The sequence below is a fragment of the Geospiza fortis genome, unplaced genomic scaffold (assembly GCF_000277835.1).
Source record: "Geospiza fortis unplaced genomic scaffold, GeoFor_1.0 scaffold10, whole genome shotgun sequence".
NCBI lineage: Eukaryota > Metazoa > Chordata > Aves > Passeriformes > Thraupidae > Geospiza > Geospiza fortis.
Window position 1 is genome coordinate 5,578,199 of NW_005054326.1, and position 21,143 is coordinate 5,599,341.

At 41.4% G+C, this 21,143-nt stretch overlaps 1 protein-coding gene across 1 annotated transcript in view; it reads left to right on the top strand.

Moving 5' to 3' along the window:
- The first annotated feature begins 1,797 nt into the window (after window positions 1-1,797).
- The window catches only part of SVOPL (SVOP like), a 38,783-nt gene continuing 19,437 nt past the window's right edge, over window positions 1,798-21,143 (top strand). Inside the window, exons 1-12 of the mRNA XM_031057018.1 lie at window positions 1,798-1,819; window positions 2,270-2,341; window positions 2,446-2,570; window positions 3,978-4,041; window positions 5,428-5,553; window positions 7,050-7,178; window positions 8,711-8,784; window positions 10,901-11,103; window positions 12,317-12,428; window positions 12,830-12,911; window positions 14,437-14,526; window positions 14,895-15,008. Of these exons, the coding sequence (XP_030912878.1) occupies window positions 2,270-2,341; window positions 2,446-2,570; window positions 3,978-4,041; window positions 5,428-5,553; window positions 7,050-7,178; window positions 8,711-8,784; window positions 10,901-11,103; window positions 12,317-12,428; window positions 12,830-12,911; window positions 14,437-14,526; window positions 14,895-15,008 (1,191 nt within the window). The 5' untranslated portion in view covers window positions 1,798-1,819. The remainder of the gene's footprint in view (window positions 1,820-2,269; window positions 2,342-2,445; window positions 2,571-3,977; window positions 4,042-5,427; window positions 5,554-7,049; window positions 7,179-8,710; window positions 8,785-10,900; window positions 11,104-12,316; window positions 12,429-12,829; window positions 12,912-14,436; window positions 14,527-14,894; window positions 15,009-21,143) is intronic.

Sequence of the window (21,143 nt, forward strand, 5' to 3'; positions counted from 1 at the left end):
CCTTGCCTGCAGTGACAGCAGATCCCAGCAGGAGCTGAGATGCCCACTGCACCAAAAGAGGCAGAAAATGCTATTGGCTTGGAGGAAATCCACACAGAGAGAAAAGAACCACCAAAAGGTGGGTTTCTATCAACAGGACTGGAAATTTGGGTCCTTGTTTAGCTGGAGGGGTAGAGGGAGGGTCCCCAGTTGTGCCACTCCAGCCACTTAAAACCTCTGTACATGGAGCCACAACATCAGCACCCTACATTCCCCTCCCACCACACCCACCAGGCTGGTAGCTGCTGCCTATGGCAGTGGGAAGAGCTGGATGGCTTGGCTTTTCTCAGGCCTCTGCTCTGTGTAAACATTTCATTATACTGGTAATTTGAGGATTCATTTACTTGGAATAATTTTTGAAATGCTAGTCTGCTTCAAAATCATTTTAAATAGTACAAGGCTGTTCTTCCTCTGTTTGCACTGGCTGCTGTTTCTGCCCTTCCACCAGGACATCCAGGGGCTGGTCAGTGCACATAAAGCTGGTAGATGTTTCCAGGCTTTTTCCTGGTGCAGTCCCACAGGAGCATGAGAAAATTTTTTATGAAGAGGAGGTACAACTTGACTGCTGATAGGTTTTGTGTCTTAATTTTCTTTTCATGTTTAGGACAAAAGACATTTACAGTGGAAGAAGCTGTGGAAACCATTGGGTTTGGGAGGTTCCATATCATGCTTTTCCTCATCATGGGCAGCACTGGGGTAGGTATCTGCAACCATCTGTGCTGGCCTGAAAAAAGCTTTCTTCTCATTTTTCTCATTGCCGTGCAATAACAACCATAAGCACATAGTGCTGTCAGACCATTTTTTACATACATACCTTCTCAAGCAGGATTTCTGCTATTTTCATCCTTGGTAAAAGTAGATTTTGGTCCCATTGATATCAGACCCATTTCAGGGCAAAGCTGAGCAGGTTGGCCCAGAGCATCATGGTTTGGCCCCTGTTCTGGAGCACTGTCGGGACATGTCTTCAATTAGGGCCTGAAGGTTAGGTTCAGCTTCACAGTTGCACTTTTCATGTCATCCCCCTGGCACCCAAATCCTGCGCAATCTGGCTCAGAAGGCCTGGCATCTTCTCACCCCTGGCCACCTGAAAAATTTCATAACTTTCAGGGTGTTGGGTTAATTGTGTATCTGTTTTGGGAACTTGGGCAAAAGCTGGAGGCCAGGCTAGGCTAAAGATGTAATGAGGGTCTATCCATGAAGATTGCTGCAGCTAAGGTGAAAAAGTCTGAAGCTGTGTGTAAAGAGTCAGCTCATTCCTAACTGAAGCCAGCGCTGGGGCACACAGCCAATTAAGTGATGATGTTTTTAAACAAAAACAGTTTTAAGAGTTCATGTTAGATGCCTGAATCCACAGCTAGATACCCAACCAAGCAGCTTCGTTTCCAGAGATAGTTGAAGATCTTCTAATAACCCAGGAGGGTAAGAGTCTTCTCTGCCAAGGATGACTCTTTCCAAACTTCCCAGATACACAGAGTACCTGCTTTCTAGGTGTTCCTTTCTCTCCTCCCTGTCACCCAGATCAGGCACAGGGCTCAGACCACTCTGGAGATACCATGGCTTCACAGGACAGTTCTGACATGCTGGAACTGCCATGGCTGCAGGCCTTGTAGGACTGAGAGACTTTTCCCTGTGGGTTTCTTGTGGTTTCCCTTCTTGCTAACGCACACACTTGCTCCCAAAGGTGGTTGAAGCCATGGAGATCATGCTGATAGCTGTTGTGTCCCCTCTCATCCGATGTGAGTGGCAGCTCCAAGACTGGCAGGTGGCTTTAGTGACAACAGTGAGTGACTCATGCTCCCCCAAACAGGTCCTCCACCATGTGGTCATAGTCATGGGTACCACCATGGGTTTTGGAAAGCACATTTCCCAGCAAACCAAACAAATTCCTAGGGTCTCTTTACAGGGACAAGAACAGTGCCACAACTGTAGACATCAGAAATAAAGCTGATGAGAGCAGATGTCCAGGCCCAGAGCAAGTAATGTCAAAGCAAATCCCCACTTCCACATTCTTGTTTTGAAAGCCCTGCCACCCAGCCCCAGCTTTGAGGGCTGCAGCAGTGAGTGCCTACACAAAGGAAGCCATCCCCTGAAAGCCTCTCCCTTGTGGCTCTGGGCGCCACAGTTCATCCTGCTGCCCTGAGAACACAGAGCTCACCCACAGCTCAAAGAGCAGAGCTGCCCCATGTAGCTGGGCATGGGACCTCCACAGCTGTGTTCCAATTCCCCTCAGATGGTGTTTTTTGGCTACATGGTGTTCAGCATAGTGGTCGGGCTCCTGGCTGACCGGTACGGCCGCTGGAAGGTGAGTGGCTGCTGGGGGCCGCACGTCCTTTTCCTGCACTCCACAGGAGCCATGCATCTAGCTGAGCCCGTGCCTTAATGACCCTAATTCCTGCCCTTTTGCAGATCCTGCTGCTCTCCTTCCTCTGGGCAGCCTATTTCTCCCTGCTGACCTCGTTTGCCCCGTCCTACACCTGGTTTGTGTTCCTGCGGGCCATGGTGGGAGGCGGTGTGTCGGGCCACGCGCAAGGGTAAGGCTGAGCCAGCCGCCTTCCCGAGAAGGTAACGGAGGGGCTGCAAGGGGAAAGGCGACCAAATTCCCACATCACCTTCAAACAAAAAGCCATTCTGTAATTTCACCCAATTCGGGTCAATTGGCCTAATTTGCAGCTCCCAAGGACTCCTGAGGCCTGGAATAGAGGGGGCAGCTGGTTTTCATTAAACTGGTGACAGAGGGGTTATTAAACACATATAAAAACAATTAGACAGGTAACAGATGAGTAAAGGCTGCTTCCTCCTTAAAAAAAAAAAGTCACAACAACTCTGCTTAAGTAGAAAATTATTTTTGAATTATGTGAAATGTTCCCACTGAAATTAAGTTTTTGTCTTGTTGGGGCAGAAAGGAGGATGTGGGGAAGAAACATTCACAATACTAACAACCACTTCTCTAGGGATGGAAAAATAGGGGGATTTTTTTGTTGACTCTCTTATGGAAACAAATGAAACATTTCAGCACCATCCATGGTTTCTCAAAGCCTGGTTGCTGCCCACAAAGGAAAGACCAAAACTGGTCACGTTGACCCAAAACCCTTTGCTGAAGGAAAGGACATAGAGGAGAGAGGTGCTATTGGGAGAAGGCACCTGCACCTGGATCATGCATCTGCTGAGCTGCTGGCACAGCCTCCCTCACAGGAAGGCCCCCATTCCCTGGCCATGGAGACTGCTCCTGAGCCTCATGAGGGTGAAAGGAAATTGAACATTTTATAAAACACTTCACTGGCTGAGACAGAAAGAGCCACTGAGGGCCTCTTCCCACCTCTCTCTCCCTGTCCAGCTAAGGAAACACAATTCACACTGGGGACCTTGAGAGAGATGCCTGTGCCACGAACCCCATGCCCCAAGGGCATGCCAACCATTTAAAAAGTGGAACAGAGTTTTCCTTATTTCATGGAAAAGAAGCCTTTACTAAAATGTTCATTTCTACGAACATGTCTATGCCTGTGCTGACACCTCAGTTACCCCACAGGACCTTCCCATAGGTTTCCTGATGTATAGACTGCAGTGTTTACCCGCTTGTATCCCACAGCCATGGGCTGGAAAGGATTCATGCCTCGTGTTTCCCTTGCATGTAATTTGGTGCTGGAGTGGGAGGCATATTGAACAGGGATTCCTTGTCTCTGGGTGCTCAAGGTGAAAGAGGGATGGTAAGAGGGATGGTGTTCATTCTATGAGTTGAGCTGAAGTGTTACTTGATTTGTATGGAAATTCTCATTGCAACCTTATTTCTAATTTTTCCCTTTTTTTCTAGACTTATCATAAAAAGAAGAGGGATGGTAAGAGGGATGGTATTCATTCTATGAGTTGAGCTGAACTGTTACTTGATTTGTATGGGAATTCTCATTGCAACCTTATTTCTACCTTTTCCCCTTTTTTTCTAGACTTATCATAAAAACGGAATTTTTGCCCACCAAATATCGGGGATACATGTTGCCCTTATCTCAGGTAAAAGTGAGCACATCACTGTTTCTTCTGTCTCCAAGTCCCAGGAGATTTGTCCCACCACAGTTTGGAAGCCATGTCTCCAGCACATCAGCACTTCTCCCAGACTAATCCCACTTGTCTGGGTCTGAGCGAGTGTCCACTGCCTCCTGTGCCTCGGAGTGTGGCATCTGTGTTATTAAAGACATACACAGGAGAGAGGCAATATCTTTTCAAATGATTTGATGCTCCAAACATTTCATGGGGACTTTGAGTGATGGCTGACACCCAAACTCTTGGTTGTCCTATTGGCAATGGGGCTACCTGGTCTAATGGGGGCAGGACTGATGGACTGGCAGGCACTGGAGCTGGTGGCATTCCCAGCCCACTCCAAGTGAGGTGTATCCCCCCTCCCTCCTCTTTGGACTCCCAGAGATAAGAAGTGGTTTATGTAGTGACTCCCACGTGAGGTCCTAATCTGCTCCTCTCCCTGCTCAGGTTCTGCCAGGGGCTTTGCACAGGAGGGTTAGCACAGATAGTCCCAAATTTGGCCTGACACATGCTGGGAGGGTTGTGCCCACTTGCTGGGCCATTGCTTACTGCAGACTTCTGCAGTGGGCAGTTGTTGTATGTGCAGATGACCAGTGGTGACACCTCTGAGTGCACAAATCCATCCCACTGCTCAACCAAACTCTCTGTGTCAGGAATAATTTACTTTTCACTGCAACCTGATCCCAGGACATCATTACCAAAGTGTTATCAGAAACACAAAGATTTATGGAAGAACAATCTTGTATTTCTCCCCAGAAATTTGTTATTTCTGTCCTCAGGATATTAATGAACTTGCTGCAGCTTTTGTGATTTGTGGCTGAACTCCCTGGGGTGGTCTCCTGGAAAGGGATGTGTCTCCTAATGGCAACAAGTGAGCTTCAGAAAGGAATGTACTGGCAGATGAGAGGCCAGATTCACTGTTGGTATAGCTGGGCATTGAGCCTACTGGAGGGCCACCAACTTCCAGCAGTGGAAATCTGGCCTGGTTTTGCCTTCTGAGCTTGCAAATCTCCTGCTTCCCTGCGGAGACCTAAACAACAGGAAAATTGATGAGCATGAGCATTAGCAGAGAAGTGACTGAAAGGACAAAAGCAGTGGCTTTAAGTACAATTGTATCCACAGCAAATCATTGGTTTTTACTTGGAGCTAATTAAGATACCTTCACTGTCCTTCCCCAAACTTTTGTCTTTCCCTTTTTTCCTCCCACCCAAGCCCAGCTTTTCAGACAGCCATGAGATGGCTCAGTTGAACCTCAACATTCCCTAGCACATCTATCCACAGAACTGGACCAGAAGGGAAGAAAATAAACAAATCATTGCCCTGTGTTCATGTTCTAACCCCCTGCTTTCCCTTGGAAAGGTGTTTTGGTTGGCAGGATCCTTGTTGATCATTGGCCTGGCATCAGTGGTGAACCCAACCATTGGCTGGCGGTGGTTGATCAGAATTGCCTCCATCCCTGGCATCCTTCTCATCCTGGTGTTCAAGGTAGGAAGATCTCCACTCTCCACTCCCCTCTGTACTGCCACTGCCCTGATGTCTCCCCAGACACCATTGTCCTGCACCCCCTTCATCCTAGGGCTCTTCTTGTGTCCTCCTTTCTCCTCTTCAGTCCTCTCACACAGCAGCTTGGTAAGGTCCTGAAGTCCTGGTGGGGCTGCAGACCAGCTGCTGGGAGATGCCACCTTGCTGGTGATGGCCTGGCTTTACTGGTCTGCTGTAGTCCTCCAGCAGCCCAGGTTCCAGTGTCCAAGCTGCCAACAGCACCCAGGGATTGTGGTGATGGGCCAGGCACCAAGAGGAAGACAGGCTAGATAGCGTATGAAAATAATGGCAAATAATACCTTCAGTCTAATGCTGGGTACAGCACACTCTCTTCAGCCTTAACATTTTCTAGGGCAGAGGAAAGTAGCCTCAGTGAAGTGTTCACAGAGTGCCAGGGTGAACCACAGTTTCCCCAGCTTTCTTTCTGCTTCAGGAAAACCAGCCTTGGACATGAGAACCATCTGGTTTGTGGAGGGTGATGTGGAAAATCCCTGCCTGCAGGGCTCATGGGCACTGCAGTGCTCAGCTGTGGCTGCTGGAGGCCATAGAGATGGAAAAGCTCTTCCTGCAGCTGGGTGAATGCACAAATCCATCTGGGGTGCTACCTGGGCAGGCAAATGTAAGGTTGCTGTGTCACCCATATAACCTGGATGTTTCATTTCCCTGATTATTTTTGCCAGAAAATTTGGATAGCTGAAGTTTGTAATCCAGGGGAAAAGAAAAGACAGAGTTAGTATACATACTCTTTAAAAAGGGGGGCTTTAATTTACATTTGAGTGAAATAGATGTAATTGTTTATAATTTAATAGAGTCAATTAAAAAAACTATTTTATTTTGGAAAGAGCACCAAATGCTAGTGACGATTTACATTTCAACCACTTCTTCCTTTTTATTAAAATGGCCTTGTTGTGCCTTCCAAAACTTTTGCTTCAGCAAGTAATATGTGCCTCATCTCATTTTAGAATGTCAATTAATTCAGGATTGTTTTTGTTAAACCTGTGTCTTTGGCTTTCACCTTTCACAAGCACTTGACCCAGATCAAGTGGCAGACCCCTGGGAGCTGGACCACCAAATGGGTTTGTTGGGCAGGGTGAGCCCCCCAGATTGGGAACGGGAGGCTGGGGCACACAGAGTACCCCATGGCATGGCGGGCAGGGAAGGACAGACAGAAGGCTGCTCCAGCTCATGGGGTGCCCTGTGCCAACCTGAGCAGGCTCCTGGGCATGATGTGGAGCTGTGAGTAGGACAGGAGAGGTGCAGAAAGGCTGTGAGTAGGACAGGAGAGGTGCAGAATGGCTGTGAGTAGGACAGGAGAGGTGCAGAAAGGCTGTGAGTAGGACAGGAGAGGTGCAGAATGGCTGTGAGTAGGACAGGAGAGGTGCAGAAAGGCTGTGAGTAGGGCAGGAGAGGTGCAGAAAGGCTTCCTGCTCTGCTTGCAGTTCATCCCGGAGTCGGCACGGTACAACGTGTCCACGGGGAACACGGGGGCTGCGCTGGCCACGCTGCAGAGGATAGCCAGGATCAACGGGGCAGCCGTGCCAGAGGGACACCTGAGGGAGCCTGCCCAGGTGAGTCCAGGCTGTCCAACCCATCCACCCCAGGCAGGGCTGCCAGATCTGGGCTTCAGGGAGGGAGTGGGACTGCCAACCACATCTTGCTGTGCCTCTCTCGTCCTCCTTGCCTGATTCTTTTCCAAACGATTGCTGAAAGTAATGATGATGTCAGTTTTCTTTTGGAGAAACAGTAACCTTGGCCTTCAAAATGGAATGGAATTTTCTGCTCTTTTTTTCTTTGCTGTGAAAAATATTGGGCTAAGAAAATATTTGCTTCCTTGGCCTACTGGCAAAGCATGCTGTTCCTTATTGCCAGCCCGTCCTACAGGGGTGTTCCCTCTGCCATGGGATCTGGGAACTGTCCCTTGGGGTCCCTCTCAGGGCTGTGGCTGGGCAGGCTGCAAGGATCCCTGCCATGAGGTGAACCCAGCACTTCCAGAGGCTTCTCCAAGCCCCTGGCTTGGCTTGTCCACTGCGTCCCAGGACCACAGATCCTGAGTGTGGAGCCACAGAGCAGCAGAAGAGGGTCAAAGGAGGAAAGACCTTTTCACTGATAGCACCACCTGTACCTGTGAGCAGCTGAGCAGCTCAGGAGTGGATTGCTGCTGGACTGAAATGCCCAAACAAATGTGTGGGTGCTGCAGGGGGTGGGGGCAGGCTCCCCCCAGACTTCTCCCCCTCTCATCCAGTCTGGGCCCTGCTGACTGGTGGGTGGGAGGACTTAGGTGGCTCCTTTGAGCCCCAAGACAGGAAGATAAAACAAATCCATTGTTCAGGGCCTCAAAATTATTCATCTCTTTTAAATCCCTTTCCTGGATCTTTTTCCTTCATATTCAATCCCACAGGCACTGAGCATTGTCCTTAGCAATTCATGCAAGATGGTCCTATTGTATTGGAATTAGTTAGGATTAAAGCTTCCCTGTAATTCAATTGAATTTATGTAATGGACCCACATTGGATGTGGGAAGGGCTGTTGTTAGTTTTGCCCTTTCTCAGGCTTAACCAATGATGAGGAAAATAAAAATAAAGTCAACCCACACTAGCCAGGTTAACCTGTCTTCCCTTGGTGGTGGGACCCTGGAGGGCAGCAGGCCAGGCAGGGCCCCCAGCACCTGCCAGTCTCTGCTCACTGGCACTTCAGGCCCCCAGAAAGATGTATGTGTCCAAAAGCTTGTTTCACAGGCAGAGCACCACCCAGGGCAGTGGGAGCTGACAGAAGCCCCAGCAATGCTGGCCCCCCAACAGCAACCAGGGCCCCTCACAGTCACAATGGGACCAGACTGCTCAGATCTGGGTGTCCTTTGGGGCCAGGAGAGCTCAGGATGTTCTCCGCTCCTCCATCCTTTGCAGCGCAGCTTCCTGTGGGTATGTTTTGGGAAGCAGGGCTTTGCTCTCTGGAGGTTTGCTGGGTGCTGTGGTGCACCATCTGTGGCTCTGTCTGTGCCACAAGCAGCCTGGGGACAGGGGGAGCACAGGAGGGCCTGGCGTGACAACTGCTCTCACAGATGCCTTTATAGAAACTTCTATTTCTATTGTATGATTTTCAGGAAAGAAGGGGAAGATTCAAGGACCTCATCCACCCCAAATACCTGAGAACCACTTTGCAGATATGGATCATATGGTAATTTTGTGGGTTTTTTTGTCTCTTGCTTATCAGCTCATTCTCTTGGTTGACAGTGTGCAGGGAGCAGGATTCTCCCACTGACTCTGCCTTTAACAGGACACCACTCTGCCTCTGCTGGTGGCTGCAGATCCCTGGCAGCTGAAGGGACACGGATCACCATAGGTTTGTCCTGTTTCAGACCACACCTCAGACACCCTGACTGGTTGCTGTTAACTTAGGCAGAAAAGGGTTGGACTTGCAGGATGGTGCTGTGAGTCCTTCCTCAGGACAGAGCAGCTCCTGGGAGCCAGGGGAGAGCCACGGGGCAGAGCCCACACCTGACTGCAGCGGGACCAGCTCTGTGCCTGCAGCTCTCCTTCCCTGCTTGGGGAAAACTTATTCTCCCCAGGGATGGCCAAAGGACTGCTGAGATGGGGCTCTGACAGAAACACATTCACCATTTCCAGTGCTACTCCCTGGGGGAAATTAAGGCTGAGGAGACAGGTTCCATATGCAGTGTTCCCAGTAGCTGTATGCAAGGGTAATACATGTTTCATTGGCTTTGCTCTCTGGAATGGAAATGTATAAATAATAGGTCTGTGGGAACCCATCGACCCAAAATGTTGTGAAGTCAGGCCTTGAATTTTTTATGGTTTTTTTCCCCTTTGAATGTTATGAAATATATTTTTGGTTTTTTATTTTTCTTTGTCTCCTAGCTGTCCCAGGAGTTCCTGGTATATTCTCAGGTCTGCATTTCCATCCCCCCCAGCATTCCCTGCCTTCCCAGGTGGCTCAAATTCTGCTGCTCATTTCTGAAACTGCCAGGGGGGATAAAAAAGTGAAAATTACTTTTCAGCCTGCTTATGATCAGGCGTATTCTGAATTACTTGATAATGACAAAGCAAGGCTGCCCTCACCTGGGTCCCCCAGAGGGTCACAAGTCCTGCCAGCAAACCTGCTCCAGCATGAGCTGCTCTCTCCACAGACCCACAGGTCCTGTCAGGAGCCTGCTCCAGCATGGGCTTCCCATGGGGTCACAGCCTCCTTCAGGCATCCACCTGTTTTGGCATGAGAACCTCCAAAGGCTGCAGGTGGATCTCTTCTCCACTGTGGACTTCCATGGGCTGCAGGGCACAGCTGCCTCACCATGGGAAGCATGGAAATCTCTGTTCTGGCACCTGGAGCACCTCCTGCCTTTCATTCTTTACTGACTTGGGTGTTTCTCACACCAGAGATGTTTCTCACACATGTTCTCACTTCTTTCTCTGGCTGCTGTTGCTCTTGCACGGTTTTTTCCAGTTCTAACAAATGTTATCCCCAAGGCACTACCTTGGTCAGCAGCTGGATTCAGCTGACATTAGCTCTGTGAGGCATGGAGGAAGCTTCCAGAAGCTTCCCATAGAAGCCACCCCTGTAGTCCCAACCCACTACCAAAACCTGACCATGCAAACCCAGTACAAAGCTGAGCTATGAGCTGGGGTGAGGTTTACTGAGAAAGAGCAGTGCCTGGATGTAGGTAGGAGGGGAGTGCCATGGGACAGGTGACCAGTGGCCAGGTGGATGCCTGAGCCACCTCTCTGCTCAGGCTAAGGAGTTCCATCATGCAGAGCTGGTGCGAGCAGCAGCAGAGTGTGGTCACCAACCATTGCGGTGTTGTGAGGGTCCCCAGGATGAGGTGAGAGATGAGAATCTTGACTCCATGTTTCAGTAAGCTGATTTATTATTTTATGATATATTATTTTATAATCATATTATAATTATAATTATAATTATAATTATATATTAAAACTATACTAAAGAAAGAAAAAGGAGACATCAGAAGGCTAGACAAGAATGAATAATAATGCCTGAGTCGTGACACAGCTGACTATGATTGGTCATTAAGTTAAAACAACTCACATGGAACCAATCAAAGATGCAATGTTCAAACCACATTCCAAGCAATCAGATCATTATTGTTCACATTTCTTTTCTGAGGCTTCTCAGCTTCTCAGGAGAAAAATCGTGGTGAAGGAATTTTTCATAAAATATGATGGTGACAGCAGTGATTCCAGGGCACCCCAAACCTGCTGCATTTGAGTTTCCTCACCTTCCCCATCCCAGCTGCACCTCACTGCAGCATTTCTCCCCACAGGCTTGGCATCGCTTTCGCTTATTACGGCGTCATCTTGGCCAGTGCTGAGTTGCTGGAGCGGGACCTTGTGTGTGGCTCTGCAGCCCCAGCGCTGCAGGACCCCAGCGATGCCTCTGAGGAGAGCCACAGCCCCTGCCACTGCCGCTTGTTTGGGCCTGCTGCCTACCAGAGCATGATCATCAGCACAGCCGGGGAGATCGCACGTAACCCCTTCCCCCATGCCTGCCCTGCCATTCCCCTCTCACGGTGCTTGCTGCAAAGCTTTGAGCTGTGCCTGCACTCGGTGACAGGGGCTGACACGAACTGGGCACTGCTGGCAGCTTCTGGGACATACAGACCCAGGAGCCTGTGGCTCCTGGCTCAGCAGGGCACTCAGTGGGACACACCTCAGGCTGGGTTGTGGGCAGAGTGTCTTGGTTTGGAAAGACAGGAGTCTGCTAAGGAAGGCAGGAGCCTCCCCTGAAATGGAGAATGTAAACCCTCCCCACCCCTCCGAATTGCTATAAATTTCAAATTAAGGGGCTCTCAGGCAAAGATATGGGAGCAGGAAATAACAGTTCTTTAACAGGGAAGGAAAAAAATTAAAAGGATAAAATAAACAATGCAGTACACTAAAACAACACTGACAGAGTCAGAACTCAACCTGACACCCTGTGGGTCAGGGTGTTGGTAGCAGTCCAATTGGAAATGTGGCTGCAGTCCTCTGAAGTATCAGGTGTGGTTCTGTTGGAGCAGGGGGTCCTGTAGAAAAGAGTGTATTTTTCCTCCAAAGATCCAGTGGAAGAAGAGGCAGCTGCTCCTCTGGGAAATCCAGTGGAGAAGCTGTGCTGGTGTTTCACAACCTCCGGATTATATCTGAGTAGCAATGCTTGGCTCCTCCCTCTGGGCTCACATCTCACAATGGGATGTTACAGTTCTTATCAGTCATGCACTGATATTCAATAGCCTGTTATCAGCAGATGTCCCCTCCCAAGGGAGGAGTGATTGTGATCACTCAGAGAGAGAGATAAGGCAAACTGCCCACTTGACAAAAGTCAACTGCCATACAGATGGTAATAGAATATGTCTTGCCTTGCAATCTGGAACAGCAGAGGGAGCAAAACCACCCAGGCCTGTGCTGCTTACCAGGCCGTGCCTTCCTTGCACGGCTCAGCACAGACATTGGTGTCCTGGCTCAGCACAGCCAATTTCAGAGAAGCACAGGCTTCACCATCTGTGGGGAAGGGTGAAACACAAGGAGCATGGGGGCAAATCACAAACTTTGGGTGCAGGGGCAGGAAGATAGGGTTTGTGCATTTTACAGGATATTTGGTAGGCACCAGGTATCTTTGAGTCACACTGTGTAAGGTCTGTCAAGGCAGACAATCATTGCAGTTAGATCATCAAATGTTTTATGGTTTTCCTTTTTATTTCCAGTGAATCCTGTGAACATTCTCAGCATCAATCTCCTCGGAAGACGTCTAAGCCTGTGTATCACCATGGGATGTACAGCTCTATTCTTTCTTCTCCTTAATATCTGCACCTCAAGGTACTCTGGCTGAGACCATGGGTCTTGTTTGAGGGTATGCAATGCTGAGGTCAGGACCTCTGGTATTCTCAGGTCACCAGCCTGTTAGGCCAGTAATTCTTGTAGGTCTAAGAAAAGCCTCTGACAGGCTCTCCTTTTCCTGGGAAAGCTGTGGCAGCAGATTCTGTGGTGCGGTGGTGTGCAGAGGGGCTCACTTGTACTCCTGAGCCCACATGGCTTCCCCTAAGCATCCAACAAGCTGCTTTCTGGCACAGTCCAGAAAATTAAAAAATGTGTGAACAACATGCACTGGAAAGAAGTTATATTTTTCATTCCCTTTTTTCTCCTTTTTCTTTCTTTCTGGCATCTCTTCTGATGCTGCTCAGTGACATTAACTCTGCTCCACATGGCTTTATCTCCAGGGCAGGCATGGTTGGCTTTCTCTTCATGCTGCGTGCCTTGGTTTCAGCCAACTTCAACACCATCTACATTTACACAGCAGAGGTGGGTTCTCCTTGAGGTATGTTGAGCTGCTTGGAGGCTTCAAACACCATTTGTGTATACCCAGGAATGCTGCCTGTTAACTTGTGGACTAGTTAAAAGTCACCTTCCTAGAACTGTGTATCTCTGGCGTCTTGGCTGCAGTGTTTTCATATGCAAGGTAAAAGAAGGAATCACAAAACCAGCTTGGAGATGACAGGAGTAGATGGAAGAGCAGCGCCATACTAAGCCAGCTGGCACTCAGCTCCTATAAAACATTATTTTTGAGGATGTTTGGTATACCACTGTCTTCCAAAACCCACAATCTTTCCCCTATTTAACCCCCCCAGTGAGAAAGCAGACTACCACTAAAAGGAATATTTTCCAGCACTCTAGGGGCTGTATGAGGTAGTATATGAGGTAGTACATGGGGTTATATGTATGATTCTTTTCACTTAATGGGAATTGCTATGTTTTGTCTGCAAAAGGTTTTAATCCTTTAAAGAGCTTTTCCTTCATACAACTTTGGATCCACGAGTTCTGCGAGTTAAGTTTAAATTGTTGTCGTTTTTTTGTTGTTCTTTTTTTTTTAAAAATTGTATGGTGTTAAATCGATTTCCTTGTTAATTGACTAAAATGATCCAAAGCAAACAGAAGTAGCTCCCTTGCACTTTTAATAGCGCACTGTAATATTTAAACTTGCACCTGGCTTTAATACCACAATTTTAGCAGTTTTGAATAAGTTGCTGTTGATGTAAAGACCATTGCTGTAACAGCCACGCCATAAATCAATTCTACTCACAATTTAATCAATAATCAAAATCTTTTGAGCCAAGTGCCTGGACTATTCCTTAACAACTTAATTTGCTTGGCCCAGTAAAATATTAAAAAAGGCTTATATGAGTATACTTGCTAAAATCTGTGGATATTAAGAGGACTAAAAGTTCAGTAAAATTCACATTTAAGTGTTTCATTGGCACAGGTGTTGGGGAGGTGTGAAAGATAAACAACACAAAGCACATTCTTCTAAGCCTGAATATTTTTCTTCTAAGCACATTCTTCTAAGCCTGAATATTTCTTACTGGGATCTGTTGTTCTTTTTCTTCCTTCTAAACAAAGGTGCTGTTGATAAAAATGAATAGGCAGACTTGAATGCTGCAGACAATATCTTTTCTTCCTGCTTCCCAGATACAGGGGGGTCAATCAGTAGAAACAAAAATTTTCCTTCACCATCCAACCTAACCTCTGTGATTTTGATCATAGAGCCAGGAAATAAAGTGGTGGTAGTGGTGCTAAACAAATGCTAAACAAAGGGGAATCACATCCAACTTTGACTTGCCCTAAAACTTTACTTGGAGCAAAAAATGAGAGATTTGTAATGGCTCAAATGAGGCCTAAAGAACTTTTATTCCTTTTCACATCTTATCCCACTAGCAGCCATTGGTAACACAATAGGTCTCTCTGATGAAAAATTTTAAAAAGAAAGAGAACAGTACAACTATTGCAGATTGCTGTTGCACTAATCTAATTTATTTCTGGCCTGTTTTAGGTTTATCCCACCACAATGCGAGCGCTGGGGATGGGGACTAGTGGGGCATTGTGCCGTGTGGGAGCAATGGTGGCTCCATTTATATCACAAGTAAGAGCATGCTTGATAATGTTGGTAAACATTGTGCTGAACACTACCATCAAATACAAAGATGTCCCTGAAATTCATCCAAAAAAAAAGGGATGATGTAATCAGTTCCCTCCCAACCCTGTATACAGAGTGCTTGGGTGGTCCTTGCCAGATGCAGCTTTGAGTAACTCTCATCACAGAGTTCAGCTCACTAGTATTTAATACACTAGTATTTGATACTTCCTGAAAGCCCTTAAGGTTCCCAAGATACTATTTTTTCTATTGTGGAGTCTCTCAGGCACTTGTGACCCTTTGTCCACTCTTAATTGCTAATTAAGTGCCAGCCCCCCACACCAACAAGCTGCTGTTTGATGTTCTTTGACCTGCAGGTTCTTATGAGTGCTTCTTTCTTGGGAGCCCTGTGTCTCTTCTCCTCTGTGTGCATCATCTGTGCCATCTCTGCAGTGACACTGCCCATCGAGACCAAGGGCAGGGCCCTGCAGGTGGGTACCACCACTCCCGGAGCTCCTGTGGCTCCAAACGCTGTTAGGGACTTGGAGGTGACGATGCAGCCAGAATCCAAACCCAGCCCTCCTGAGGTTTCTCAAGCCTGACAGGCACTCACAGGAATGTGCTGCTGCAGCAGCTTCAAGCACTGTTATCCCAGTTGCCCAAAGCTTGCTTCTTGTAAAAGAGCAAGCCAGGCTGCCGGCCCAAGCCGCCTCATGTAAGTGAGCTTTAGCTTGTGCAAGCCTCTCTGTGCATCTCTCTCCAATCCTGACTTGAAGGTGCAGCTTCCCAGGCACATGCTCTGCTCTGCCTGTGCTGCAAGGAGAAGAGGGCAGCAGATGCACAGAGCACCTAAATTACCGATTTCTTAATCAAATTCAAGGCCCCTTCATCAGTCCATCAGCTAAACCCTTATGGTCAGCGTTTTCTATAAAGCAGTTAGCCAAAACACTAAGCCCAAAGATTAAGGGGGAAAGTTTAAATTTAGCAGTCTCCAATGTGCAAGTCACACCAGTTTATTTAGAGGAGGTGGTGAGCAGTCCTGTGATTCCAATAAATTCATCTATACCAGCATGGAGATTTTCATGGCATGCGGCAGCATGGCCACACCGCTCTGTGTCACTCTCTAGTCTGACTTGTACAAACCACAAGACCAATACCACAAGACTGTGGTATCTTCTGGGGTTCCCGTGGCATGAAGGAATGAATCTGACTCCATGTTCGTAGAAGGATTTATCATATCATATCATATCACATCATATAAATAATATAATATCATCATATCATATCATAATATCATAGTATATAATATCAGAGCATAGCATATGCTCATGTAATATCATATCAGAGCATAGCATAGCATACCATATATAATACAGCATATAATATAAAATATTATATTATGCTATGATATTACTCTAGTATATAATATTATACCATATTATATTAAATATAATATATGTTAATATATTATATAGCATATAATATATAACATAGTATATAATTATATCATATATAATATAGCATATAATATATAACATAGTATATAATTATATCATATATAATATAGCATATAATATATAACATAGTATATAATTATATCATATATAATATAGCATATAATATATAACATAGTATATAATTATATCATATATAATATAGCATATAATATATAACATAGTATATAATTATATCATATATAATATAGCATATAATATATAACATAGTATATAATTATATCATATATAATATAGCATATAATATATAACATAGTATATAATTATATCATATATAATATAGCATATAATATATAACATAGTATATAATTATATCATATATAATATAGCATATAATATATAACATAGTATATAATTATATCATATATAATATAGCATATAATATATAACATAGTATATAATTATATCATATATAATATAGCATATAATATATAACATAGTATATAATTATATCATATATAATATAGCATATAATATATAACATAGTATATAATTATATCATATATAATATAGCATATAATATATAACATAGTATATAATTATATCATATATAATATAGCATATAATATATAACATAGTATATAATTATATCATATATAATATAGCATATAATATATAACATAGTATATAATTATATCATATATAATATAGCATATAATATATAACATAGTATATAATTATATCATATATAATATAGCATATAATATATAACATAGTATATAATTATATCATATATAATATAGCATATAATATATAACATAGTATATAATTATATCATATATAATATAGCATATAATATATAACATAGTATATAATTATATCATATATAATATAGCATATAATATATAACATAGTATATAATTATATCATATATAATATAGCATATAATATATAACATAGTATATAATTATATCATATATAATATAGCATATAATATATAACATAGTATATAATTATATCATATATAATATAGCATATAATATATAACATAGTATATAATTATATCATATATAATATAGCATATAATATATAACATAGTATATAATTATATCATATATAATATAGCATATAATATATAACATAGTATATAATTATATCATATATAATATAGCATATAATATATAACATAGTATATAATTATATCATATATAATATAGCATATAATATATAACATAGTATATAATTATATCATATATAATATAGCATATAATATATAACATAGTATATAATTATATCATATATAATATAGCATATAATATATAACATAGTATATAATTATATCATATATAATATAGCATATAATATATAACATAGTATATAATTATATCATATATAATATAGCATATAATATATAACATAGTATATAATTATATCATATATAATATAGCATATAATATATAACATAGTATATAATTATATCATATATAATATAGCATATAATATATAACATAGTATATAATTATATCATATATAATATAGCATATAATATATAACATAGTATATAATTATATCATATATAATATAGCATATAATATATAACATAGTATATAATTATATCATATATAATATAGCATATAATATATAACATAGTATATAATTATATCATATATAATATAGCATATAATATATAACATAGTATATAATTATATCATATATAATATAGCATATAATATATAACATAGTATATAATTATATCATATATAATATAGCATATAATATATAACATAGTATATAATTATATCATATATAATATAGCATATAATATATAACATAGTATATAATTATATCATATATAATATAGCATATAATATATAACATAGTATATAATTATATCATATATAATATAGCATATAATATATAACATAGTATATAATTATATCATATATAATATAGCATATAATATATAACATAGTATATAATTATATCATATATAATATAGCATATAATATATAACATAGTATATAATTATATCATATATAATATAGCATATAATATATAACATAGTATATAATTATATCATATATAATATAGCATATAATATATAACATAGTATATAATTATATCATATATAATATAGCATATAATATATAACATAGTATATAATTATATCATATATAATATAGCATATAATATATAACATAGTATATAATTATATCATATATAATATAGCATATAATATATAACATAGTATATAATTATATCATATATAATATAGCATATAATATATAACATAGTATATAATTATATCATATATAATATAGCATATAATATATAACATAGTATATAATTATATCATATATAATATAGCATATAATATATAACATAGTATATAATTATATCATATATAATATAGCATATAATATATAACATAGTATATAATTATATCATATATAATATAGCATATAATATATAACATAGTATATAATTATATCATATATAATATAGCATATAATATATAACATAGTATATAATTATATCATATATAATATAGCATATAATATATAACATAGTATATAATTATATCATATATAATATAGCATATAATATATAACATAGTATATAATTATATCATATATAATATAGCATATAATATATAACATAGTATATAATTATATCATATATAATATAGCATATAATATATAACATAGTATATAATTATATCATATATAATATAGCATATAATATATAACATAGTATATAATTATATCATATATAATATAGCATATAATATATAACATAGTATATAATTATATCATATATAATATAGCATATAATATATAACATAGTATATAATTATATCATATATAATATAGCATATAATATATAACATAGTATATAATTATATCATATATAATATAGCATATAATATATAACATAGTATATAATTATATCATATATAATATAGCATATAATATATTATATGATATTATATTATATTATATTTTTTATATTATATTATATTAATTATTCTAAAGAATAGAGAAAGGATGCAGACATAGGCTAGAAAGATAATATTGAATCTCCCGACTCTCTCGCCAGAGTCCTGACTCAGCTGGACCCTGATTGGTCATTAAGTGAAAACAATTCAAATGAAACCAATCAAACAATGACCAGTTGGATAAACAATCTCCAAACCTCATTCCAAAGCCGCAAAACACAGGAGAAGCAAGTGAGATCATATTGTTTTTCTCTGAGGCTTCTCAGCTTCCCAGGGAAGAAATCTTGGGGAAGGGATTTTTCACAAAATATGATGTTGACAATTGGCTAAGAATAATACATCTTCTTTGGCAGCCATATTCTTAATAATCCCTATTCTTTAGAGCACGGCAGATGTTTGATTAAACTAGTTTAGGAGGGCTTCCGAATCAGAATTCAAAACCCATCCCTTCAAACACAGGGATTACCTGTCAGAAGTGAGACCTTTTGGACATATCCAAACACTTTGTTTTCCATATCCATTCCTGTTGAGGTTTATGTGCATTTTATTAATCTAATGTATTATTTTTTCTTTCCCTCTTTTTAGCAAGTAAAATGAGAGCGAATGTTTGACGTTGGATTGGAAAAGAAAGAAAAATAAACCCCTGGCATCTGTCATTTCATGTGAGCTGCATTTGATGTTCATTGCTTCTCCATACTGTTTCCATTATAAAAAAATGCAACTGAAGAGTGTAAGAGGTATGATTTGTGTAAACAAGTGGTAAATTTCTCAAAGACCTTTCCTTTCTTATGATTCAATAAACAGATGTTTTCTACCTTTCCTGGGAAGTAAGATGAAGATTCTTTATTTCTAGTGCTATCAATAGTGACACTGCATACATAATATTTTTTTAAAAAGAGGAAAATCATTAAGTGAATTGAGGTAAAGGGGGGGAAATACACAAAGCAGATACAGTCTCTGCCATAGCATCTTGAAAAGATGTGGTACTTTCCTTAACTTTTTGTGCAAATATCATCTGAGTGGAAGCAGTAGAATTTGGATCTCAAACTGCACTGCAGTGATGATTTCTGATCATTGTTAGGGTGAGATTTAAGACCACAAAATGAAAGGTGAGTCAGATTTTTTTTCAAGTGGATAATTTTAAGAGATTCTCAAGCAGTTTACAGCAGACAGGTAAGTAACTGGATGCAGAGTACATTCACTCCTCTCCTCAACATTTTCCACTGGGAGAACAACTTGTGTGTGAAGCTGGATCTTTAGGACTTCAGGGTGTGGTGGCAGTGCCACTTTATTTTTTTAATTCTCTGTATTGTGCACTGATCACACTTCTGTTGCTAGAATGGTCTCCCTCACCATTTTGTTCTGCTCCTTAATTTCTCTTTACTGTTTTCTATTTCCTGGTACTCTGGGTTGGTACCACATACCAGCAATTCTCTTCAGGTAGTTAAAACTTTCCGTAAAAAACCAAACAGCAACAACAGCAATACTTTTACAAAAAGAAAACAAATTAAAAAGACTCTGGGTAGCCTAAAAATCCACCACATGATCACAAGTTATGTCAAAGGCCTGCTGCAAAAACAGCTGCGTATTTTTTGGGAGTGTCCTCTATATTTTAGTGTGCAGTGCCACCCTATGACAAAGACAGGTAGGCAGGATCTCAGCAGGTGAGAGGCAAAACCAAGCCTTTTTCTCGTTGCACATGTACACAGCAAAGAGGTACAGAGTATTTTCAATGCTCTATGCACAGCACCACACCAGGGCCCGATTCTGTTATTCTGGCTGTCAACTTAGTCTTGCTGAAAATTGCTCTAAATTTTAATAAACCACTTGCTGAAGGCTCTGCTTGATACAACAAAAAATCTGCCAAATCAACTGTTGGAATTAGGTAATGTTTGGTAAATTATTCATGGATTTTTTAAAAATCGAAGTCTCTCATACCTAAAAATGCTTCCAAATCATGGAAAGGTCTTCATTATCTGTTTCTCCCTTAAAAAAGAGGGGTCCTTGCATCCAGAGCGGCTTCTGACCATGACTGAAAGGTCTGTGAGTGGAACACAAGAACAGATGGAGTCGAAACTCAGCTGGAAAATGTTTTCCACAGGTCCTGGAGGTTGATCAGCCAGGTGTTCCTTGGAAAGCTCTGGTGTTGCACTTCCTCTCCAGTCTCTGCCACT